The sequence below is a fragment of the Diplotaxodon limnothrissa genome, linkage group LG10 (genome assembly GCF_057381915.1).
Source record: "Diplotaxodon limnothrissa isolate DT_005_m linkage group LG10, D_limnothrissa_male_GT1.1, whole genome shotgun sequence".
Lineage (NCBI taxonomy): Eukaryota > Metazoa > Chordata > Actinopteri > Cichliformes > Cichlidae > Diplotaxodon > Diplotaxodon limnothrissa.
The window spans coordinates 34,753,672-34,780,619 of NC_140605.1; the positions used below are offsets into that span (position 1 = coordinate 34,753,672).

A 26,948-nucleotide genomic window follows, 5' to 3' on the forward strand; every position below is an offset into this window, starting at 1 on the left:
TCCAAATTCAAGATCGTATCTTTTATCAAAATAGTTTTTGAACTGCGAGTTTTTGCACAAAAGTTTCTTTTTCTGTTACTGTGTCATAAATATGGTCACAGGATGGATTCAGAGAGAACTTGAACCTGCTCCTGAGGGAACGTCCTCAAACTACAGTGTCTTTCTGGCACTTAGCAGGTACCTAAAAAAAAATTAAAAAAATAAAACAAAAAAAAGCCTAAACTTTGAGCAAAAGCAGCAAAAAATGTGAAAAAGATGAAAACAACTTTAATATTTGGTGTCCTGGTATTTTCTTAAAGACTAAATCGTGTCTCTAGCTGAAAGTACACAGCATCAGCCTAAGTTCAAAGTGAAGCCAGTTTAATACGTACACCACCCTCTTTTCCAAATATGGTAAAAAATTTGATGCTCATTTTTTTACTGATGGTTTCGAACTGAAATGTTAAAATATTTTGGTGTACTCCAAACGATGAGGAGAAGTTCAGTTTATTAATGGAAGGAGGAATAGCAACATGAAGGTCAGCGTAAACAAACCTGTTTATTACAGAAACATCACAAACTGAGCTTTACAACAGAAACATCACCGTGAGCGTAGAAAACGTACTCTGGAAATCTCAAACAGCAGCACAAATACGTGTGAAAACAAAGAGTGGGAGGAATAAATCTTTAGAAAATAGACTGTCCCTTTAGCTTCATTTACAATATCTCAAAATATTTCATGGAAAGTCGGCGTGAAAGTGATTATTGTTGAGTGTGTCTGTGGACACGAGCGTCCCGGGTTGTGGACCTCCCTGTGCGTCCTCATGCTTCATTTCCAAGGCTGTTAAAACTGAGTCTGATTCTTTGTTGGCATTCAGAGGCTGGAAAACCCTCATTCAAATATGAACACATGATGGAGGCTCAAGACTTTTGCACTGTGTGTGTGTGTGTGTGTGTGTGTGTCAGTCAGCATTTTTCTTATGGTGCCATAAAACTTCTTTGCTATGTGGAAGTAAACGTGCTTTCATCCGAAGAGTAAAAAGGTTTCTTCGTCACTCCAACACTGGGAGAATGTTTCCTGCTCTCATTGTTTGTGATCAAAGATTCACATCAAACTGCAGCGAGCACTTTGAACTTTGAACTTTGAAAAATCACAAAATGATCCGCAAACGGAAAAACGGGACCCTGAAACCGGGACACTCGTGTCGAGGTAACCACACCTGGAGACAAAGAGACAGCAGTGTTTGCTCTGTGTTTCTACTGTGTGCACATACAGCAGTCATATTAGAATAAGCCTTTTTCCTGCCCACTCTGGAAATGTGGGATGTGACAAGTTTTATGACAAATAAGCTCAAATTTGCAGTTTTCTGTTCACGACCCACCAGTCAAGCATAACACACCACAGAAACACGATAATCATCGAGCAGGTACGAAGGAGCCGGGTGTGTTTTTCTACAAGCACAGAAATCTAATGACTACAGCTCAAAAGCAGAAGTCAGCCAATCAGAATAAGACGTAACTCTGAATCATACAAAGCTACTCTCTAAAGAAAATCCAGAGCTGGATGAGACACTTGGATGAATGATGGGAAGAAATCGGCTTATTTTGGACTTTTCTTCATCTTCATGAACACAGAGGAAACGCCGCTGAGCTCGGAGGGCTTTGCGGTTCAGTTACAGACATGTCTGTGGTCAGAGGTATCTTTCTGGTCAGTTGCTATGACGGTTTCACGAGAAGGAATTTAGTTTTTAAAACCCACATTTCCACATAAATACACGAGTTTGTGTCGGTCGTGTCTCTGTGGCGTTGAGCAGACGAGCAGCTCTCCGTTCTTCTGAACACATCGTTGCGTTTTTCTGTTTCCCAGAAGCAGCACATCAGCACCAAGGCCCCTTTAGAAAGCGGGTGAATGGGAGGAGGTGGTTAGCGGTAGAAAAGTAAGGCGCTGGCGGCTAAACGGACTGCAGGAGGAGGGACGGGAGGATTATTCCTCCATTTTACTGCTTTTATCAGAGATTAAAGAAAGTCTGAGGATTAACTGAGCACAGCTCAGGTCAAAGGCCGACCTCCAGTCAGAGACCCGCCATCAGTCACCATCTGCAGCTGCAGGGATCTGAACCGGCAACCTCTCAGTCAGAATGTTGGTGTTCACATTACTCTGCTTTACCTGAACTGCTGGCAGCCTTCTTCCACCAGCTGACTCCAGGTCTGTGGAGCTTTTTCACAGTATTTGTTTTTTATGAACACAGACGGATTAACCTGCAGATCATTTTCTATACGTGCATATTAAAAACACAGCTGACAGCCCGACCCACGGCCCTTTCTTTACTGAGTTTATCAAAAAGGTTTAAAAAAGTGTGAGGAAACAGCCAATGAGAATGAGAATGACAGTTTTTAATTTACTGACACGTGACAAAGAAAACTAACGACTCAGACAAACATTTTCCTCGGATTAAAAGTGTCTAATTCCTCATTTTGCTTTAAATTCCAGTCTTAAAATGACATTTATCCTCTTTCATACTAAAACGTTACAGCAGAAATAAACATGTTCACATGCCTCACCTCTATGGACATGTAGATAGTTTTCACCAACTCCTTCAGTGCACAGAGATTATTGAAATAAGTCAAATTCACCTTGAATAATATTTCCTGAATATTTTTGGTCTGTTGGCAACAAGGTTAGACTCATTTTCCGCTCTGTCCTATAATCACTGGATGATTTCTTTGTTATATGTGATACTAAAGCAAATATCTTTACATTCTCCACTTCCTTTCAACAAAAAAGCCAAAACAATAAATAATCTGCACATTAACCAATAAAGAAGCCACGGCTGAACTCTGCATGTTCAGAATCTCTCTGTAAACAACTAATCAGACGTGAACGTTATCAGAGCGTTTCCTGAACCATTAACTGTGAATGTCGTAACAGTCGTGGTGTATTTGGCCTCTGCTGGTGAAGAACGTAAACTCAGTCTGATAGCACCAGAACTGCAGAGCAGAATATTGTGAACACGCCGGCCTGACAGGAAGCCGATTAACCCGACGCAGGAAGAGGGAGCCGCTTCGGCAGAGAGAAGTGTTTGTTTCCACCAATGAGGACCGAGTCCTCGGGAGTTTAATCTCTAACCAGGCCAGACGTCCTGGCTGCGGTCGAACCAGCAGATCCGACCGTTCCTCCATCGAGGAGAGTGTTGGAGGCTCGAGGTGACGCCCTCGTTTCCAGACAGGTAACCAAAGGACATTCTGCCCCACGTCCATCGTTAGCTGACCACAGAGGTCAAAGGGCTGCTGCTGACTGTTTGAGCCGACTCCTCGAACGACTCCAACTGAGGCTGTCAGCAGGTGCACTCTGCACCTCCTTAACTCCTCCCTCGGCAGGAGGCTCCCCTCGGCTCCGTCAGCACATGGAGATGGTGACGTTGATCCCCAGGTTACCATTGTCAGCGAACAGATGGGCGATGGAGGTGTCGAAGACCAGGCAGTCACTGTTCATGATGGCGGCGGCCACGCCATCGTGGATGGAGCGCGGCGTGGCCTCCCAGGTGAGCCGGCGCCGGTTGCCGTTTAGCTCCAGGCGATAAGCGAAGTTTTCGGCCTGCTTACGGGTGCCGATGAGCAGCACGACAGCAAAGAACTGCTGGTGACCTTCATACTTCTCCTGCTTCTCCAGCACCAGCATGAAGTGGTGGCTGAAACATGACTGCATCATCACCCAGTCGACGGCGCCCGGCAGATTGATGTCCGTCGCCAGGAAAACGATGTCCTCCCCCTGCAGCACGGAAACAAGTACCGATTAGGAAGAACTCAACGTTTTCACACTTCACACCTGAAATCATGAGGAAAACAAGCTGAAGAACCAAGAAGTGCTGTGGTGTCAGAGACGTGAGCAGAAAAGGTGAAACGTTCACTTACACGAACGTCACACAGTTAAGAACACTTGTGATCCCGTTTCTACACAGTGCCGTGTTTCTCTGTTTCGCTGCTGAGGATTCCTTAATAATTTACATTGTTTGTCTCAGCAGCTTGTAGACCTGATGTGTAGGATGTCCTGAAATCTCTCCTAGCTGCGTTCCAACTACATCCTGCATGTTCAGTTGGTGAGTAGTTAAATCTGCTGGTTACTTCAAACGGCGCTTTTGTTTGATTCAGAGGTTCCACTGATACTGAATGCAGGGCCTTACACTGGTTAACGGTTGGAACGCTGACATGACAGCTCGACATTCATTGTGGATGCATTGTGTTAAAGCCCCAAAGTGCAGAAACAGTCAGAAGGACAGGCTGCAAACAAAGATGGTTCCCACTTTGCCCGTGTTTCTACCCCATACTGTGTGTCTGTAGAATCAAAGTTTGGATCTTGACCTGCAGCGTGGTGATGGACTTGTGAGCGTGCATGAGGTGAGGCATGACGGCCTCCAGTGAGCCATGCCACTTGCAGGTGGCTCCTGGGCACGGGCAGGTGTACGGCCTGAACTCGCACACCTCCTCGTGATCGGGCTTCTCGCTGTGGTGAAGAGACAGCGGGCAGCCGGCTGACGAATACTGCAGGGAGGACACACAACACAGTTAGAGGCACGCTCGACCTGAAACATCAGCTGCTGAAGGAAAGTCGCATCTCACATGAATATTACATCAAGGAAATTGACCCTTTTCTCTCACCGACAATCTACTTGAACTAATGTGGAAGTGCCTTAAACTTGCATTCTTTTCAATGTTGTAACATGACGGGGAAAATTACCCTTGGCCATGACCGGTGTTACCGCTTTGATGAGTTCATGGACTCACTCAGATCATACTTAATAAAAGTCCATTAAGAGTCAAAGACTGGTTATGCTCACTGGCTAACGTACAGTTTTTCTGCCATCGTACGGTTTCTTGTTGAGATCCGGCCCTCGCCATCCAGGTTCAGCGTAAACACTCATCTTAAGGAAGTAACAACATTTATACTTTCTACAGTTAAAACTACGCTGTGTGCTTAAAACAGAATAAACACAGAAAAGTTGTAATATTTTTAGTCATTGTTAGTTTGGTTCGTTTTAAAAACTAAACTGAAACATTGTTATGTTAGTCCAGGTCCAACACAAACCACTTTTCATTTCAACGGTTCATTGATGCTTCTGTACTGATGTTTTGCCATTTCCACATTTTTCCTCCTGATAAATGTCTGAACTGTTGCCTCGGCTCAGAGGACATTAAATGAGGAGTAATTTAAATTTTCTGGATGAATTAAGAAGCTGGGATATAAAGACAGCCGATGGCTGCTGCCTTTATGCAGACAGGAGTGCGTTACTGTAATGGCTGCAGCTGTCTCCTTCATTTTCTGAAACGCTGAAGGTCACAGCGGTGAGACTCTCCCTCCCTCATCCCGTTTCATCTCCAACAACAGACTGACTACAGACAGACGGAGCTTATAGCGGGGCATGAAGGGGGGGGAGTGATGAGGAAGGCAGTAAATGAGGTATGAAAACAGCGAGGCGGTGAGGAGCTCAGGGAGACGGGAAGGCTCTCGGGGGAAGCGGACGATGTCGTTAGCGATGCCGTTTGAACATCGCCCCCTGGTTTCGGCGTGCTGGGAGAGCATCCATAAACATGAGGGAAGACACATCCAGACGAGAACGGCGTGTTCAGAAGATGACTGCTGATTGGGTGGTTTGACACCAGAACACCACACAGTACACGCTCTGCACCCAGCTGTCACAGCACATCATCGAGATATGGATCCATTATTTATACATCAAATATATGCAGGAGAGTAGCTTTGAACAGAAAACAGGATCCCAGATGCAGAACGGACATCTGTGCCATGTCTCTGATGTTCAATGTCATATCTTTCCCAGTCTTACTAACGCGGTGCTGGAATGGGGCAGACATGTGCCCCGAAGATTTTTAAACTTCAGGAAGCACCTCTCAGGTCTCATTGGCCACTTTGTTCAGCTAAAGCATGATCTCATTTTAAGATTCTTCAAACTTTGAGACCTTTTTCCATAGTTCTTCTAAGTCTTGGAGATAGTCCACTCTTCTTAAGCTCAACTTCTACATCGGTGTAGCCTACACAAGGTTCAACTGTAGCACTTACATTACATTCATACTATACATTAGTCAGTTCAAACTGATCCATTCTGCCGATCAAGGTGAAAAATGGTGACAGAAGCAGCTGGAAATGTGAGGAAATAATCACAGTAATTGTGGGCTGTGCCAACATGACATTAGCTGTACTGAGAGTGCAAGTCAGGTTATGGAGTAAGCTCTGCGTAAGGGTTTCAGGATATGGTAAATGGCCTGTATTTATATAGCGCTTTACATATCCAGTCATCCACCCATTCACACACACAGTCACACACAGGTGATGGCAGCTACAGTGTAGCCACAGCCACCCTGGGGCGCACTGACAGAGGCGAGGCTGCCGGACACTGGCGCCACCGGGCCCTCTGACCACCACCAGTAGGCAACGGGTGAAGTGTCTTGCCCAAGGACACAACGACCGAGACTGTCCGAGCCGGGGCTCGAACCGGCAACCTTCCGATTACAAGGCGAACTCCCAACTCTTGAGCCACGATCGCCACCAGGATACTCCGTAGACTCAACACAAAAGTACAAAGTAAAGTATGACTGAGTGTTTCTCTAGGACTTAAGAACCATCAGTACGTTCACACCAAACACAAAGTTTTTCTTGAACTTTATGTTCTGCTCCTCCTCTTCCCATCAGCTGGGCAATTTTTCTGTGTCCATCATGAATGAATATGTTCACACAAGCAAGAACTGGTCTGTTTTTCAGGGACTTTGGTTTTTAGCAGAGATGGCACGATACCACTTTTTCATGTCCGATACCGATATGAATCTGATATAGTGTGTTTTTAATATCTTGCTGCATTTTGTATAAGTTCATACTCAAGTTTTAAAAAACAAAACATTAAAGCTATTCTGTTATACCTGTATGTAAAAAAAAAAAAAAAACTTTGGGTGTAAGATTCAGATAATTATTTATTAAAAGCTCGACATGACAGAATAAGAAAGAAAAGTATGTCTTTGTGCCCCCTTTCCCTGTTCATGCCCTATCGGCCCCCCTGGCTAAACTTTGCTAGATCCGCCCCTGCACAGTTACATCAGCAGTAGAAAAAGATCCTCGAGTAGAAAGTAATATTAAATAAATTCTAACAACAGCTGATCAAGCTTAAACGTGCAGCTGTTGTTCAGCCGCTGGTTTCCTCTTTCTGGTGCAAAGTGGGCCAAAAACAAAGAAGAGAGACGGACTCGCGACAGAAAAGCCGATCAGCTGATCGTTAAGCAGTTTCATGATTGAAGTAGCAGCAGCAGAGAGAGAGGCAGTCGCTTGTTAAGCTTAACGCAGGAATGCTTTACAAACACTCAGAGATGAACTTACACACTTGCTTTACTTCTCTGGGATCACTTCCTCGGAGATGAAATGCTGGTTTGGTAGCGACGCTCCGAATGCTCAACCAGGTCTCGCACGCCACAGCCGCTCTATCACGTGACCACACTGCTCCGACGTGCTACGGTTATGAGCCGAGTTACGCCATGTCACAAGTTTTGTGAGGTGCTTTGATGATATTTAATGGATCGGATTACATTTTTTATTTCTCTCCGATATCGATCCAGTAATTTAGGTCAGTATCGGACCGATACGTGATATCGGATCGGTCCGTCTCTAGTTTTTACTAGAGATGGACCGATCCGATATTACGTATCGGTATCGGTCCGATACTGACCTAAATTACTGGATCGGATATCGGAGAAAAATAAAAAATGTAATCCGATCCATTAAATATCACGAAAGCACCTCACAAAACTTGCAACACGCCGTAACTCACCTCAGAACGTTAGCACGTCGGAGCAGTATGCATCACGTGATAGAGCGGCTGTGGCATGCGGGACCTGTCGGTGGTCTGGATAGCATTTGGAGCTTCGCTAGCAACCCGGCATTTCATCTCCGACAAAGTTATCCCCGAGAGAAGTAAAGCAAGTGTGTAAGTCCATCTCTGAATGTTTGTAAAGCATTCCTGCGTTAAGCTTAACGAGGATATATGGAGCGACTGCCTCTTCTTGCTGCTACTTCAATCATGAAACTGCTTAACGATCAGCTGATCGGCTTTTCTGTCGCGAGTCCGTGACTCTGGTTTGTTTTTGGCCCACTTTGCACCAGAAAGAGGAAACCAGCGGCTGAACAACAGCAGCACGTTTAAGCTTGATCAGCTGTTGTTAGAATGTATTTAATATTACTTTCTACTCGAGGATCTTTTTCTACGTAGCTGACGGCTGGTAACTGTGCAGGGGCGGATCTAGCAAAGTTTAGCCAGGGGGGCCGATAGGGCATGAACAGGGAAAAGGGGGCACAAAGACATACTTTTCTTTCTTATTCTCATTTAAAATGTCGAGCTTTTAATAAATAATTATCTGACACCCAAAGTTTTAATTTGATGTAAAATGAATAGAAGTCAATTACTGTATATAGTGACTATTAAGTCTAATATATATACCCTAGTAAGCTATAGTACTTTTTCCTTTGGGAAGGTACCATCTGTGCAGTCTGCAATTTTGTTGAAGAAAGATGTTGAATCTATTTAATATTTCTTGAAAAATAATTGATTTCTGTGCATTTTTTTTTCACACTGCATCAAATTAAGGTTGATTACGTCGATTAAGCATCATGAGGTGGAGCGTGAGGGGTGGTTCCCTATTTTTTATTTATTTATTTTTGTTGTTGCTGGGAGTTGGAACCCTATTAGTTAGGTTGCTTAATATTTACGCTAAGTACTCTTTAAAATACCAGAATAGGGAGGATGGTGTAGGTTTAAGTTTATTAGATTGATCAGTATTGCTGAACTATGAAATATTTTTTTTGCATACAGGTATAACAGAATAGCTTTAGTGTAGTTGTTGTTTTAAACTTGAGTATGAACTTGCAGACTTGCAAATTGCAGCAAGATATTTTAAAAAACAGTTTTGTTGATTAAAAAAAAACACTATATCGGATTCATATCGGTATCGGCAGATATCCAAATTTATGATATCGGTATCGGTATCGGACATAAAAAAGTGGTATCTCTAGTTTTTAGTTCCTTCCTCAGTCTCTAGACTTCATTTAGACTCCTGCAGCAAATCTAAATCCAACTCACGCATTAACCACAAAACCCTTTTAACTCCCACACAGCAACGTTTCACGCCATCCAAGTTGCCGTGGTATGTGTCGGCCTAATGTGTAGTCAGATGCACATCAGGTTATGTAAAAGGTTTTAGGTTAGGGTTAAACTGGGGTTCTGGTTCTGGTGTAAGCCATAAACCCGACGCAGAAGTACAATTCAAGTTTAGGAGTAACTGATATTTAGTGTCGGAGTTCCATCCATCCTTTTTTTCCCGCTTATCTGGGGCCAGGTCACCGGGGCAGCGGTCCAAGCAGGGAAGCCTCCTCCAGCGAGTCCTGGCTCTGCCTGACAGTCGATTTAGAAATTAGCTAATTTTTCTAACAGTCGTTAAAACTCTTGTTAAGTTATGAGTCACGCACAGCTCAGAGCTGGAGGTCAAGGAGGAATGCAGAGCAACCGGTGAATTAACAGCTTCACGTTCACGCTTTGCTACATTGGGAATGAGGTGGGTTGAGTTTGGCGTGGGGAGTTTCAAGCTTGTTTTGGATCTCTGGTCCTCGAGTGGAGCAGGTCTGCTGTGGCTGAGAGAGCTGAGAAAATGAAACGGACCAAACTCACAGCTCTGATCATGTTGTCCTCAGTGTCAGTGACACGCCAAACACCAGCATTCCCACTGATTCAATGCAACTGGTGTAAATGCAAAAGAAAAAAAGCTTCTGAAGCTTTGCTGTTCTTGAAGGTTGGGGAGCAGGTCGTTACCCTCAGGACGCTCAGAGAACTCTTTGGTGATAAAGTGGAACATATTTAGCCTCCTGAGCTTCAGCCGCTACAGTCTCCACCCAACGAAACATTCTCACGCCAAACAAGACGCTGTGATTTCTGCTAATGTGTGCTTATAATACAGTGAGGATAAAATGTCTGACAGCAGATCTGCCTTTGTTGAAGCTCATTATTGAGGCATTCTGGCCAGTGTAGTAATCATTTAAGCTGTAAAGCATCACTCTGCTGCCTAAACACAATAAACAAACCTCAAACACGCTCTGTTAATAAAATAGGATATAACCGGTTTTGGCTAAGCCTGAAGAACTGCTGTCAAAGACTGAGCATTATCTCAGTCGGCAGCACGATAAGTAGATTAACGTCTGGAAGGCGACTGCTGGAGAGGGTCTGGCTGTCAGGATGGATAAGGAGCACACCTACACATCTGCAGGAGGAGAAAACAGGATGATCATCCATTTATTCACTAATGTATAACACGAACCACTTCCTGTTTGTGTTAACACAGATCTGGTGAAACACTTGTCTACTACAACAGGCAGCACAACCTGCTGCGAGGTCAGGAGACAGCATCAGACTCATGACCAGGAGTCCAGTTCAAGCCTGTGAGGACTAGAGCTCCTCTTTCCAGTAACCGATGACTAACCAGCAAACTGACAGTTTCACTCAGTTTCTCAACTAAGTCCAGGCTTTAAACAAAAGCTCTCAATGAAATGAGACTTTTCAGACAAATTCAACCAGATCTGGCTCGTTAGCTTCCTTCAGACTCCCATTTCTGAGAGACAATCTGCGTAACGTAGTTTGAATTTTCCCCCCAACTGAAGGTTATACTGAAGCCTCCTATGGATGTTTCTGGGGTATCCAGGTTACCTGGATCTAAACTGAGAGCAGATGATAAATTAACCAGTGATAAACTTAAATATGCTATGATGGGTTGACCAGTTGGCGAAGAATACGCCGACTAGCCACTTCCTGTGGGTAACACTATTACAGCATCCCATTTGTTCATAGAGCTTTTAGTAACTTGAGAGTTTGGGTGTATGGATGTCATCTCAATGCAACCCCACCAAAGAGACAGTTCAACTCTAGAAACAATCGATAACCAAGGGACACAAAATAGCCTCGACAGCATTAATGATCAGAATAATGTAGCAGGCATGAAGCCACTGCAGGCGAAGTCCTCGATCGCTGCTCAGCAGGAGCTTTACTCAGTGATTAAATATTTACGATCTGCGGGTCAAAACACAGCAGCGGCTTCCTGGAAAGGGCAGCAGACACAAAGGCCACATTAACCGACTTCTATTCATTAAAGCAAACTGCTGGTTCAGATGTAACAAGCGCAGCTCTCTGAATTATTAACTTGTAAGCTAATTTATAAACTTACATGAGTTGTTCTTCATTTGTCCTGGGTTTAGATTATTTATTTGGAATGATTACTTAGTTGAAATTGTGATTTATTAACTACAACCTATAAAAAATAAAAAATAAAATTGTAATATGAATATTCATCTGTTGTCCAAAACCCAGAAAACATGTCCACCACCTTCTGAAGCCAAAACGCAGATATCAGCAGAACTAGGGCTGCTCGATTATGGCAAAAATGATAATCACGTTTATTTTCACTGAAATTGAGATCTCGATTATTTGACGATATTTATTTAACAATAACAATGTGTTGGATAATGACTTTAAAGATTGTCAAAAAATAATATAAAATAGTGTGCAAATACTGATAACAGTGCAAATGTTTGCAATATAAAAAATAAATGAAAAATGAGTTCTGACTGTGCGAGCCCATAATGTTTCCACACCACTGAAGTTTTTTTTACCTCTCTTTTCAACCAACAGCAGTCACTCTCCTCTCCAAATAACTTCTGCTTAGCTTTCCGAACTCCCTCGGGTCCTCTTAATCAGCGGTCCCCAACCCCCGGGCCTCGGACCGGTACGTTTGGTATGAGAGAGTTGAGGCTCAAGTGTGAAATGTATAGTTTTCAGGGTTTTTATCGGTTTTCAGCGTTATTTTGTTATTGTTTTTATCGTTTACTCGGTTTTCCTGGGTCTTTTCACGTGTGTTATGAATAAATCTTCTTTTTTTTTGGTACCGGTACTAGTTTTATTTTGTTGTATTTATCCGTGACACCTTAAAGGCCGGTCTGTGAAAATATTGCTGGGCATAAACCGGCCCGTGGCGCAAAAAAGGTTGGGGACCGCTGCTCTTAATTGTTGTGACACGTGTTCGAAATGCAGAGAGGTGCGCTTGATTTGCCACATGGAGCAGCGCGAGAGTAAACCACGAGGGAGGGGCTAATAATCGGCTCAGTCATTTTTAATGATCGTTGAAAGCCCAGATCGTAATCGTGATTAAAATTCGATTAATTGAGCAGCCCTAAGCAGAACTAAAAAGAACGACCTGATTTCCATGATCAATTTTCAGGACTCGATTTAGAACAGGTCAGAACATTTTGTCACTTTGTGCCAAACACACAGCAGGCAGGAATCCTCTTATCCAGATTGCTTTAGCAGAGGATTTAGAACAAAACCTGTGCAGCGTCTCATCAGGACTCCGACGGCACAACCTGCTGTCAGGAAACACCTCGCAGTCCTGACCAACACAGGCTGAACATCTCTGCATTAGTCTGCTGTGAATCTGATGAATCAACATCTGTCATGTACAGGAAAACCAAAACTGTAGAGTAAACTGTTGAATTTAAAAGCATGACAGTACTGAGAGTTACGGGCAAACCAAATGTATGCAGGGTTTTCTCACAGAGGAAGCATGGATGATGAAAAACCTGTTGGTCGAAGCACAAACCCCGTGGAACACCACGGACAACTTGTGTGTGAAGCAGATAAATAGATGTGATTCAAACCAGCACATTTCCTTTAAAGCCAACATGTGCTCAGGTAGCTGCAGTGAAAAGCTGCACTGTAAATATAAGTGTCTCATTATGTTCGATGAATTTCATCTTTGAGGTCTTAAAGTATTTTTTTTTTATTTGCTGAGTCATGTTTTGATTATGAGTCAGCCATAAAAGAGAAAACCAGCTCTGTGCAGCCGAGGTATCAAACTCCACCCTCGACCATCAAGGCTGGTTTTTAGGGTAGCTAAATCTTCACATCCATTAACCTCATTTCATCATCGATCTCAGTCAAACTTACTGGACCCATTTGTTCCTAATAAAAACCCGACTGCAGAGGAGGGAGGCTTCTTTACCCCCAACTCGTTTAGCAGCACGTCTCGCTCAGCCTCTCTGATCCTTTCAGCCTGATTGGTATTGATCGTGCTGGGCTCAGCTGAGTGCTTTCCTGGCTGTGCTGCTGCTTCAGCCGGCGCAGATCTGATGAATCTGTTCTGTTGGGATTGGTGAGACGATGAAGGGCGCTGTGGTTCAGGATAATGGTTTTGGTATTCCTGCCGGCTGTTCACCACCTGCCTGAGGATGCTGCTTGTGATTACAGACACATATGTGCACAGTGAACGGCATCTGAATACGAGCTGGGACTCTGGTTCGCTTAACCAACTCTGGATTTGTCATTCGCCTCACAAAGGTGGCTTTTGTCTCTCCATTTCAACAAAGCCTATTTTTAGACCCCTTTATTCTTTTTTATTTTTAGTCATCTCTTCAAGGAGCCTGACAAGCTTATCAAACTCTGCACATATCTTAGAAGTTATGAAAATGTGTATACCTCAGTGATTATCTCTATGAGAGATGCAGCCACATCCTAAGACATTGATAAAGCCTCCTAAAGCAGTCATGCTCAAACATTGTAAACCCACAGCACACCTGCAGTCAAGAAGAGACCCTTTCACCTTATTATTAGACTAAGACATACGCCATAGCACCTTTGCTCTACCGACACTTCTCACAGCCGCAACTTTGCAGTAAGCTAAAGCACATCAACTAACCTCCATTGCCTTATCAGATACTTTCAGACAGTCTTCCTGCCTCTGGTTGAAAGAAGTGTTTCTTTAGTTCACTTGCGGTTTAGATTTAGTCGAATGAAGCAGTTGGTCTGTAGGCCGATGTAACCGCCAGTACGCTGCAGAATCAGATGATGCTCGTGGTCTTTTCAAGACCTTGTGAGGAAAAAACGATGCGACTGGTATGGTATTAGCTCTGACATGAAAAGGTGCACCTCTGCAGATGCGTTAATTGCCAAAGACATATTCAACTGATGTTGCAGCGAGGCCCCAGTCCTTTGGATGAACACCAGCTTCACCCTTTGCATTGCAGCTGGTATTTCCCGCTTATACTCTGCGACCATGATCAGTGAAGCAACACATGAACTGGACCTCACAGTTCAAGGCGGAAAGACGCAAGACTGCAACAAAAAGGACGACCAACGCTACAGGATCCAACCACCGAGCGAGGAAATTCGTGCAGACGCAGCTCAGCGATACCGGCGAGAACTGTTGCAATCCGGCTTCACGTGCAGCACAACTTTACAGTAAGCTTTTAAAAAGCTCTGGTGTACACGACAGTCCATAAGCTCAGTGTTGGTTCATTCCCTACTTTGTTTAGTGTAACAAACGCTCGCTCAGAGGACATTGTTCAGATTTTGTCTCTAGTATAGTCAGATGTTTACGACGTGAAAGACACATGGACACGCATCACTGCAACTTGTAGATCGAGCTTCTCTTTCAGCCATCTTGCCTCAAACTGAACTACGTGAGGTGCGTTTGATTCATAACAAGACTCAACAAACGTTTCAAGGAAGTGTAAAGTTTTTGTGCTCTTTAAAACATGACACATGTTACATTATGTTATGGAGTTCCACAGGGTTCATCGCTAGGACCAATTCTGTTTACATTATACATGCTTCCCTTAGGCAGTATCATTAGAAGACATAGCATACATTTACACTGCTATGCAGATGACACCCAGCTCTATCTGTCCATGAAGCCAGATAACACACACCAATTAGTTAAACTGCAGGAATGTCTTAAAGACATAAAGACCTGGATGGCCACTAACTTTCTGCTTCTTAATTCAGATAAAACTGAGGTTATTGTACTCGGCCCTGAAAAGCTTAGAAATATGGTATCTAAGCAGATCCTTACTCTGGATGGCATTACCTTGGCCTCCAGTAACACTGTGAGGAACCTTGGAGTCATGTTTGACCAGGACATGTCCTTCAATGCACATATTAAACAAATATGTAAGACTGCTTTCTTCCATTTGTGCAACATCTCTAAAGTTAGAAATATCCTGTCTCAGAGTGACGCTGAAAAACTAGTTCATGCATTTATTACTTCCAGGCTGGACGACTGTAATTCATTATTATCAGGAAGTCCTAAAAACTCCCTGAAAAGCCTTCAGCTGATCCAAAATGCTGCAGCAAGAGTCCTGACAGGGACTAGAAAGAGAGAGCAGATTTCTCCTGTTTTGGCTTCCTGTTAAATCCAGAATTCAAAATCCTGCTCCTCACATACAAGGTCTTAAATAATCAGGCCCCATCTTATCTTAATGACCTTGTAGTACCATATCACCCTATTAGAGCACTTCGCTCTCACACTGCAGGCCTACTTGTTGTTCCTAGAGTATTTAAAAGTAGAATGGGAGGGAGAGCCTTCAGTTTTCAGGCCCCTCTTCTGTGGAACCAGCTTCCAGTTTGGATTCAGGAGACAGACACTATCTCTACTTTCAAGATTAGGCTTCAAACTTTCCTTTTTGCTAAAGCATATAGTTAGGGCTGGACCAGGTGACCCTGGATCCTCCCTTAGTTATGCTGCAATAGATGTAGGCTGCCGGGGGATTTCCATGATGCATTGAGTTTTTCTTTTCCAGTCACCTTTCTCACTCACTATATATTAACAGACCTCTCTGTATTGAATCATATCTGTTATTAACCTCTGTCTCTCTTCCACAGCATGTCTTTATCCTGTCTTCCTTCTCTCACCCCAACCAATCACAGCAGATGGCCCCGCCCCTCCCTGAGCCTGGTTATGTCGGAGGTTTCTTCCTGTTTAAAGGGAGTTTTTCCTTCCCACTGTCGCCAAAGTGCTGCTCATAGGGGGTCATATGATTGTTGAGTTTTTCTCTGTATCTATTATTGTACGATCTACTGTACGATATGAAGCGCCTTGAGGCGACCGCTGTTGTGATTTGGCGCTGTATAAATAAAATTGAATTGAATTATGTCTGGGCATCCATAAACAAAATGTGATGATGTGTTTTAAAATTAAAATAAACTGAAAATCTGTCTTGACGCAGCCGTACGTTAAAGCTCGCCAGCATCATTCAGGACTCACCTGACTGCCCGGCAGGGGTTTGGTGCGTCCGACAGGTCGACGGGCTCTGTCCCTGACCTCTGACCCATGCTGCTGCTGCTGTACGGTGTTAGCAGTCAGCCCTGCAGCACTAGCTGAACCAACCCCATGGCGGTGATGCCAGCCCAGAAGGCAGCGCCAGTGAGCCAACTCTCTGAGCAGAGGTAGGCAGGAGGCTGGGCACAGCATCGGCACAGGCTAGAGCTGCAACAATTTTACTGATTAGTCGACTCTAGTAACTGTTTTTGATCTTTTCAGCTCATATTTCCAGGTTTCTTTGGTCTTCTGTGAAAGACAAGTGAGTATTTTCTGGTTCTGTTGGGTGGACAAAACAAGACATTTGAACTCATCACTATGGACAATGACGAAAGCTGACTCCTGCTGAAGCCGACAGCTCACCAGCATAAAAGTCTCTCACTCTTTTAAACACTACAAGTCAGAATCAAAACTTTAGTTAAAGTTTTTCTGCACATGCTCCATGTGTGCAATTCCTTTCTTTGAAATTTGTCCTGGAAACTCAGAGGCTCCAACTCTAAATTTAACTTTGATTTCTCAAGTCTTTTGTCCCTTTGGGCTCACCATACTGAACCAGACAAAACAAGCAGCAGCTGTTCAGACAGACTGCAGAGCCACGTGGAGATCATATAGCAGAGTGATCAGAAGTTCACAGGAGGACAGAGACCGGACGAGCGTCTGACCATGTTTGGTTTCTGTTTAACTCACCAAGTCAGACGATTGGCCTCAGTCTGCTTTAGTGTGAGCTCTCAGATTTACTGCAGAGTCTTGAAAACAAACACAATGAGTTTGGTTTGAATACATGCTTACAGTACAGGAGCACCTTTATAGTCACACCAAGTATCCAAAACCATAGTAAAGCTATTAATCAGTACATTTTCTAACAGAATGGTGCGTTTAGAAAAAAAAAAAAAAAAAGACCTCTTCTGTTTTCATGATCAACTTCAAAGGACCATGAAATAAAACCAAGCTGATGGGTTCAAACATCTTGCTTATTCTTCTCAGTAAAAGATTTCAAAGTATGAAACAAAGAACACACATTAATTATCAACAACGTTGATAAATGAAACAACCTCATGTTAGTTGGATTAAATAATGGGGACATTTTTTTTATACAAATATTTTTCTAATTGTCCACAAATCTCATGTTCAGACTCAAACCCTCACCTGTGACTGTAAAGTGTGCTTCAGCATCCTTTGGTTTGGGAGGCTGCTTCCATGGTTTTGTTCTCACTGTGAGGAATCTGTGTGGAAACCGGCGCCTGAGCAGCGTTAGCCTTCACCGCACGCACCATGTGAGTTTATAGAGCCATATTGCTATTTAAAATAAAAATCTGAGTGATTTTCAGTGATGATGGCTGTTTTTGTTGTGATTTATCAAAGAACAAAAAGAAATGACATGGTCTGTGAATATAAGGCCAGATACACATCAGCCACTGCCAGCAGTAAATTAGCAAAAATCACAGCGACAGGCCGGCTATAGCGATGCTGCTGATCTTGATAGACTATAGAAATAAACACATACAAAGAGCCTGCTGCAGAAACACTTTAGGTCTTTATTGCTAACTGCATTAAGTTTCCTGACAGGTGGACGATGAGACAGGTGCTAGCTGCTGCTAGGCTTCACCTCAGCTAACTGCAGAATCCTTGGACTGGATCTCTGTGCTGTGTGAGTCTATTTGAGCATTTTTAATGCAATGATCCAATAACAGGCCCGTGTGAGGCTAATTCTACTAGATATGGTAGCAAGTAACAATAGTTATATTGTTACTTGCTACAGTTATTTGATATTATATTTTGCACTATCCTACTGTATACTTGTATTCTATTGTACATATTGTATATCTTATTCCTCTGCTGCATTGAGCATGTGTATGACAAAAGAATTTCCCTCGGGATAAATAAAGTTCTTCTTATCTTAAATTCTACAGTATCTGAGCATTAATTAGCAGGTATCCTGTGTCTGTGAGGCACCATTACAGCCAGGCTAGCTAACGTTAGTTGCTAACGTAACACCCTGTTGTCCAAATACAGTCCAACATGGCAGCAACCAAAACACCAACACCGAGACCAACAAACCAACACTCTTTCTTTTTATATTAGAGTCAGTTAGGCACCGTTTTCATTTACTGAAAACTCTTCATACACTTTTAAATGTATAACTTTTTTAATGTTTTTGTGGTGAAATCGTAGCACACTGTGACTCAAAACACAGGTTTAGTGTTTAGTTTGAGAGGGTATGAACATGAGCTTTGTTGGCAGAAAGAATAAAATGTTTTATATTATTTTTAATTATTAAATAAAAGAACTTGTAAATATTTTAAACTAAAAATGTTTGCTGTCCAACGTCACACGTCAGCTACCCCCCAATTTGTTTAAGCAGCGCCACCCTGTGGTTCAGTGTGAATGTTTATTCTAATTGTTAATTAATCTGCCAATTATTTTCACGTTTCATCGTCTGGGTTTAAACTGCCCAAAGACACTCAGTGATTTTACAGCATTTTTGAATGAAGCGTTTTCTTTGCTGCAGTGATTAACACATTCACTGTGCATACCAGTTTGAGACCCGGACACAAATACAAGATCCGGGTCACGAGAGTACTCCGAGTGCTGGTCCCAAGTCCGGATCAAGTGGAGGAAGATCCAAACCAAAACATGTGGGGGCCATTTAAGAAACACCGGAGCAGCCAAAAGAGACTTACGTGCTCGCTGTTTTCCATCTAATGTAGATGAAATTGATTCAGTTTAGTTTTATTTATGTTTTATTTATTATTATATGCCGATTCACACTAACAGCCACCTCAGTGTAACGCTTAATTCAACTGTTTTTGCTGTAAATTTGTTTTTTTAAATCTGTGAAAACACCGAGCCTCCGAGTCAAACCACAAATGCTGTACAAACAACATAAAACAGTGAAACGTCTCTAACATGGGAGGAAGTAGAAATAGAAATATTTTTCATTGGCTTTTTTTGGCTTGAAGAGCAACAAGCAGTAACACAATCGACAATCAAATACTCATTGTTGCTGCTTCACTGTACACATTTATTATCATTTTAATTAATGAGGAAATTAACTGGCAGATTAATCAATCAGACCCACAGCTGCACCACCAACATGAATCAGGTAATCGATTACTTTGACAAACAAAAACATTTTCATACGTTGTTCTGATCAACAGCATTCGTCTCCAGTTCAGGCGGTAAAACATCAACATCGGTTCAAACCAACCTGATGACTCAAATCAATCGATAATCGATCGGTAAACGTACCAGAACCTGTCGGATCAAACAGACGCAGCCGTAATGCAGCTGAACCTCGCTCGCCCGCTCTCTCTCTCCTGCTGCAGCAGCAGAAAAGAAAACACGGGCAGCTGTTTTCTTCTTCTGTGGTGACGAAAAAACAAAACACGCAGGGCCTAAACACACGCACACACTGAGTGAGCTGTGTGGCGTCCGTCTGACTGACCGGCGGTGAATAACACCGACACACACTCGATCACTGTTTCTGGTTTTTAGTGAATGTCTCTCGGAGCTCTCCCTCTCACTGTCTGAGCAGCAGAAAAACGTGCGTCCTCCAACCGACACTGAGACACTGCAGCGTGTGCGCGCACACAACACACGCACACACACACAGTGGGGGCGGGGAAACATGAGAGAGAGAGAGAGAGAGAATAAAAGGGGAGTATCGCTTAACCGAGTGCCATCCTCCTCCTCCAAGCATCTGTCAGCACTGCTCTGCATGCACTGTGTGTGTGTGTGTGTGTGTGTGTGTGTGTGTGTGTGTGTGTGTGTGTGTGTGTGTGTGTGAGAGAGACCAAACACAGGACCTCTGTCTTCACTCTTTTGTTTTGTTGTGAATATAGAAATAAAATAATTTCTATTCAATTTTATTTCTTTTGCAACATATTGGTAAAAAGGGTAAATGGCCTGTATTTGTATAGCGCTTTACACATGCAGTCATCCACCCATTCACACACTGGTGACACAGTGTGTGACCAATACAACAACAATTTCCTCAAGGTGCTTTATACTGTGAGGTAAAGACCTTACAGTAATACAAAGAAAGTAGAGATAGTGTCTGTCTCCTGAATCCAAACTGGAAGCTGGTTCCACAGAAGAGGGGCCTGAAAACTGAATCCCCATGAATTACAGTCGTCCAGCCTGGAAGTAATAAGATAAGATAAGATAAGATAACCTTTATTAGTCCCACACGTGGGAAATAAATGCATGAACTAGTTTTTCAGCGTCACTCTGAGACAGGATATTTCTAACTTTAGAGATGTTGCACAAATGGAAGAACGCAGTCTTACATATTTGTTTAATATGTGCGTTGAAGGACATGTCCTGGTCAAAAATGACTCCAAGGTTCCTCACAGCGTTACTGGAGGCCAAGGTAATGCCATCCAGAGTAAGAATCTGGTTAGAGACCATATTTCTAAGATTTTCAGGGCCGAGTACAATAACCTCAGTTTGATCTGAATTAAGAAGCAGAAAGTTAGCGGCCATCCAGGTCTTTATGTCTTTAAGACATTCCTGCAGTTTAACTCATTGGTGTGTGTTATCTGGCTTCATGGACAGATAGAGCTGGGTGTCATCAGCATAGCAGTGTAAATGTATAATGTAAACAGACTTGGTCCTAGCAAAAATCCACGACACTTCAGGCAAAACCTGACTGATTTTATTATTTGATGTGCCTGAAGTCTGTTCCTGGTGTCTGCCTCCTCACTGACAGCTCTTTAAAACAAATTCAATGCAAAATGCTGTTTGCTGGATTCACATCCACAAAGAAAACCACTACAAAGCGCTGATTCACTCCTGACATCTGTAATCATTCTGAATACAAAGCCTTCTCAGATTTGTTCATCTTGCACCACTGTCAGATCAACTGTAGAAGCTTTAAAAACATGAAAATTAAAGCTTTTTTCCAAAAGTCTATAAAAATGTCCATGTGCCAGTAAAACTGACCTGACAGGTTTCAGGTAGGACGGTAAAATTATTGCCAAGATTAAATAACGTCTACATCATCACACCATCTTGTTTTCAGCAGCACAAAAGCTCTGCATCAAAGCGCAGAGCAAACGTCAGAGTGCTGATATACTGGCTCACACTAAACGTAAAGCCTCAAAGACACACAGTAAAGATTGATGTTTATGCCTCAGTTTAGATTGTGTATTTATCTTGTTGTATTTCAAGGAGTTACACAGAACTTCCTCCTGTTTGTCCAACGACTGAATGTTGCCAAATACGTTCTTCACACACAACCACCTCCTGGAGAAATCAGCAGCTTACCTCCTACCAGTCACCAGTAAAAATGAGAGAAATATATATTTAATGGCAGCTGGCATCCTTGTACACGCAGTGCTGCCATCTTCTGTCACAGTCCGTTATTACACTCTTAAATCCTGCTACTTATTCCTGCGTCTTTTGGGATCTTACAAACCTTCAAACGACGCGTCGACTATTAAATCAGTCGTCGACGATTTTGATAGTCGACGTAATCGTGGCAGCCCTATTTGAAAACCATGGCACACAGTATATCAGCAGAAATGTGCATGACTAGCTTGACAGTTGATCCTTGCTGCTCTCTGCAGTTGCTTAAATACAATAAAGTTCCTACTCATCAAACCAGTGTTTTAGTATTTTGTAATAAAGCTACTGTGTTAGTGTACAGTGTTAATACTGGGACTGATCGATCTGCTTGTGTACTCACAAGCGCGGCGCAAATTTTGGGTTCTTCGCTCTAGTTAGCGTTGACGCAGCGCATGCCACATCCGATTTGTAAAGACAACTTACTGCTAAAGAGAGACAGACGGCAAAGTGGGCAGTACATCCTCAGTTTAACATTAACTCGTTGCTGCAGCACTAAAGTGATCCCACATCTGAAAAAGCATGCGGGGCTGCTCGTGTGTTGAATTTATGGCAGTGAGGTGCAGGCCTTATCATTTGCTGCAGGAGTTCAAAATCATCGTTATTGTGGCAGTGTACATTCCTCCTGACGCTAATGCTAAGGAGGCGCTATGGGAGCTGTACGAGGCCGTCAGGGACCTGCAATCTCTCCACCCCGAGGGCTTTTTCATTATCGCTGGGGACTTCAACCAAGCAAACCAAGGACATCAAGCTCAAAGAAAGTCAGTGATCTCTTTGCCTGGTCAGGAGATTCTCAGCGAATGTGGCGGGACATCCAAACACCTCTCAACCAGACGCAGTTAACACATTCGATGCCAGGTTTGGGACTCAAAACAATGAGCCAGCATGGAAAACCAGCCCCTCGCCAGACAACCAAGTGCTGTCCCTGTCCACGGCCCGAGTGAAAGGACTCTCGCTAAAGTCAACCCACACAAAGCTGCTGGACCAGATAATATACCCGAACGTGTGCTCAGAGCCTGTGCTGACCAGCTGACCGATGTCCTAGGACAGCGGTCTCCAACCTTTTTTGCGCCACGGACCGGTTTATGCCCGACATTATTTTCACGGACCGGCCTTTAAGGTGTTGCGGATAAATACAACAAAATGAAACTAGTACCGGTACTGAAAAAAAGAAGATTTATTCATAACACACGTGAAAAGACCCAGAAAAACCGAGTAAACGATAAAAACGATAACAAAATAACACTGAAACCGATAAAAACCCTGAAAACCAGACATTTCACACCTGAGCCTCAACTCTCGTGGCCCGGTACCAAACGACCCACGGACCGGTACCGGTCGAAGGCCCGGGGGTTGGGGACCGCTGTCCTAGCAGACGTCATCAACATGTCCCTGAGCCAAGCTGTTGTGCCACAGTGCTTTAACCCCCCCCCAATCAGACCTGTGCCAAAGACAGCTACAGCCTCGGAGCTCAAATACTACTGCCCAGAAGCACTTACTCCAATCATCACAAAGTGCTTCGAGCAACTAGTCCTGAGTTACATCAAGAAGCAGCTCCCCCCCAAACTGGACCCACTACAGTTTGCATATCACGATCAATGGGTGATGCGATCTCATTGGCACTCTGCCTAGCTCTATCACACCTGGATCAACGCAACGCCCACATAAGAATGCTGTTCACTGATTTCAGCTCAGCATTCAACACCATCATCCCCCAACAGCTGATCAGCAAGCTGGACCTGCTCGGACTCAACACCTCCACCTGCAAATGGATCCTGGACATTCTCACTGATAGACAGTACAGGTTGGAAATATAAGATCCAACACCATCACACTGAGCATAGACGCCCTCCACCCCCCAGGGATGTGTGCTGAGCCCACTAATCACGCTGCTGACCCACGACTGCACCTCCAGCTCCAACACAATCCAAATGATCAAGTCTCCAGATGACACCCCAGTGGTGGGACTCATCAGGGACGATGATGATGCTGCATACAGAGAGGATGTGCAACGGCACTTTGGTGCAAGGACAATAATCTATGTCTCAATGTTGACTTTAGGAAGACCAAGGCTGTCCATCTCCAGCTCAGCATTGCTGGTGTCGCAGTAGAGAGTGAAGAGCACCAGATTCTTCAGTGTTTGCATCACAGAGGACCAGCAACACCAAATCGGTGACAAAAAGAGCTCAGCAGCGACTGCACTTCCTGAGACGACTAAGGAAGGTTTTGCCTCCCCAAACCCATCCTTAACACCTTCCACAGAGGCACCATGGAGAGCATCCTAACCAGCGGCATCACAGTCTGGTATGGAAACTGCCACAGTCTGACTGCAGAGCGCATTATTGGCAGCTCTGTACCCAGACTACAGGATGTTTACACCTCATGCTGCTATTCAGAAAGCCAATAGCATCACTGTCACGACTTAGCTAACATAAACTAATGTTAGTCTGTTAGCCACAACCAGCCAACCAACCACATGACGTCACATTCTGTACGGACAGAAGATGGCACCAAACATCTTTTTAAAACTTTAAGCACTTATTTCTTAAATCCGGCTTCACAGACAGTGTAATATATGTCAGGTGTGAGAGCAGGACTTAGTGGTGTAAATCAGCCATTATATGTAGAGTTTCATGTCCTCTCTACCTCATCAAGGCTGCAGTTCTTCCTCCTACTGTAGAGAACAGCTCAGTAAATATTGGGTCCTACGTAGAATTTTCGGGCTTTTCAAAACACAAACCTCCCCTGAAAAAACCCAAAACATCTGTGACCAAATGATTTGTATGGCTGACATCTACACCAGCCTGCAGACACTTACCAAAAAGCATTAGACAAGGAAGATCATCACAACAGAAACAAAAAACATATTTTAACAGCAACAGTGAAACAAATGAGCATGAGCCTGCTGTCTGCAGGAGGTATAACGACACAACATGATTACAGGGCAGCAGGACGTGTACGAGTGGTGAGGAGATTCTCGTGGGTTGAAATCTAAATGATGACGAAACGCTCGTCGACCAGCCAAATTTTATGCATGATCTTCACTTACAGCTTCAATAAACTCAAATTAAGCTAAATTTAATGTTTTCTCCCCTAAACTCTTGGGGACATATTCTGTTGAGGTCACGTGCACTGCATGAAAACACCACCAGAGGGCAGTCTGTCCTGTAACCAGCCTGCTGAGCTGAGCGAGCTGTGAAACATCTACTTTCAGTTTGTATCAAGTCTTTCTGTACTATGCAGGTTGGAAACTGTGTCCATATCAGACCTCCTCTTCCTCCTCAGGGTCAGAGTCAGGACTCAGTTTTCAGCCGCCGACACACAATTCAACTTTAATGTGCGTGTAATGGAACCAGAGCCGCCGCTCCAATCAGTCGACACGCTGCGAGGCCAAAGGTATGTGGACAGCTGCACACTTGTTGGACATGTTATTTAAAACCTGGTCACGATTCTCACTCTACAGTCACTTTGGTATGCAGGAGATTAAAACACCAGTCATCCATTTTTATCTGCAGGTTTTAGACAAACAGAGGAAACAATCAGCAGAGTGACGAGTCCTGATTAATCAGTGGACTCATCACTGCTGGCTGAACTATGTTTATTACAGTTACTGAACTAAACAGACTCTGGACTTTCCTGGTTGTATTACTCTGACAGAGTATTAGGGCCACATAAAGAAAATAAAAATCATTGATATTTTTGAGAATAAAACCAAATGATATTGCGAATGTGTACTTTAAAATGTGTTTTAGTTCCTTTAGGACATGAACACAGTGCAGTGGGAGGCATAAGGACACTGAAAAGAAAGGAAAGACCAATCAAACAAAAGAACAAACACACAATCGTGGAAGCGTTGGCCAAATTTGTACAAAATGAAATGGCAATGAACAAATGCCAGGATATCGATGATTACACCTGCAACAAAGAGGATGGACGTTATCACAAGATATGATAGGAAGATGTTTCAAAGCAAACAAATCCTCTACAAAATAACTAATTTGACTTTTTTCTTGAGATTTTGGTTTTATTCTCAAATTGATCAATCATATTTTTTCTTAATGTCGTCCTAATACTCTTTCTATATTACATAATGAACTCTGTGACATGACTTTCCTTCACTGATTGCACGCAGTGAACTAAGCAGTGATGCTTCAACGTCCGATTATTACTACAGGCAGTGAACTCAGCACGTAAAAAATAAATAAATAAATCACAATTTTCTGGAGTAACCTTTGACCTTTAACTCCGTTGACTGTGTGTCAGACGTTTTCCTGGAAAATCAATCGAAATTCTAGTTTGGCTCTGATGACGTCACGTGACAGGTGTGCGTGGAGGAAGTTGTGCACAAACTGAAGTGAAGAGAGTTGTGATGTAGTGTGTGAGTATCAGCTGGGCCGGTTTGTGTCTGTGGGTCTACCTTGCAGGGGAACGGCAGTGTGGAGGCCACCTTCTCCATGGCCAGGTTCCGGATGCTCGGGGTGAGCGGGCCTCGGCAGGTCGGGCAGCAGCTCAGCTTCTGACGACACTGGTTACAGACCAGGTGACCCGCCTGGCACTGCAGGATAGGCGGCAGGACGTAGTCGAAGCATACCGGGCACTCGAATAGCGCCGTGAGCTCCGAGGATTGTCCGACGAGGCCGGTAGCCGGCATGGACACGGTGGAGGAAGGGGGAGCAGACCCCGACCCGGCCACGGAGCTCACGCCGGCGGCCGCTGCGGCAACAGAGGCGCCTGCCGCTCCCCCGTGCTTCCCTCCGCCTGCTTTCCCGGCCCCGAGTCCCCCACCTCCGGCTGAAGATGGACGACTCATAGCTTCCAGCTGCGGTCCCGTTCCTGAGAGCTGCCGAACAGGCGGTACCGTCATCTACTGTTTACTACCGGACGTCCCTCGAGGCCCCCGGAGACACAACATGGCGGCTGCTAGTTTGTATCGCCTGTCGGCTCCTGCCATTGGCCGCTACGTCAAAGATTGACAAGCCGCTCGGCCAATCAGAGAGTGGAATCGTGTTCGGCTTGAAAGCAAAAGAAAAACAAACAGCGTCGCATAAAAGAACAAATATATACAATAGAACAGGAGAGAATATTGGAAACTTATTTAATTATAAATATTAAAAAAAATGAATGAAGTGAGAATTTAATGTTTTTCTCTTCTTTGCTTTTTGTTGTTGTTTTATTCTTTTTGTAACTGAGCAAAACACTTTTTTGTGGGATTTTTTCCCCCTAAAATGATGAATCATGATAATTAAGCACCTCAGCGTGGTCGGAAACGGCTTTTGTGTCGGTCCTAGCAGAGCTGACCTGTTGTAGCCGCGCTGGGCTGCTCCTGCTTGGTGGCCAAAGTGACAGTCTCCTGTTTGCTGCAAACTTTTGTGAGTTTCATAATCTTCTACAAAGTTAAACAACTACGGAAACAGTTGTAATAAATTAAGAATTAACAGAAC

General features: G+C 43.7%; 1 protein-coding gene across 2 annotated transcripts; it reads right to left on the reverse strand.

Moving 5' to 3' along the window:
• Nucleotides 1–524: 524 nt before the first annotated feature.
• siah2l (seven in absentia homolog 2 (Drosophila)-like) lies at nucleotides 525–26,486 on the reverse strand. 2 transcript variants are annotated; one of them, XM_085364751.1, is made up of 3 exons: nucleotides 25,925–26,486; nucleotides 4,339–4,518; nucleotides 525–3,748 (listed from the first exon to the last, which is right to left on the reverse strand). In XM_085364751.1, exons 1-3 carry the CDS (start codon nucleotides 26,369–26,371, stop codon nucleotides 3,377–3,379), a joined length of 999 nt encoding a protein of 332 aa, XP_085220877.1. In that variant the 5' UTR covers nucleotides 26,372–26,486; the 3' UTR covers nucleotides 525–3,376. The 2 variants fall into 2 exon arrangements, with proteins under 2 accessions (XP_085220877.1, XP_085220876.1); XM_085364750.1 differs by lacking the exon at nucleotides 25,925–26,486 and adding an exon at nucleotides 19,411–19,923.
• Nucleotides 26,487–26,948: the final 462 nt, after the last annotated feature.

Excerpts from the sequence above, each read along its gene's own strand:
- siah2l (XM_085364750.1), bottom strand. The coding sequence starts at position 19,881 with ATGCAGAGCAGTGCTGACAGATGCTTGGAGGAGGAGGATGGCACTCGG. Across the intron at positions 4,519-19,410 it reads GTTTGATCCGACAGGTTCTG|TATTCGTCAGCCGGCTGCCC; the intron begins GTACGTTTACCG and ends TCCTCCCTGCAG. Across the intron at positions 3,749-4,338 it reads AGTCCATCACCACGCTGCAG|GGGGAGGACATCGTTTTCCT; the intron begins GTCAAGATCCAA and ends TCCGTGCTGCAG.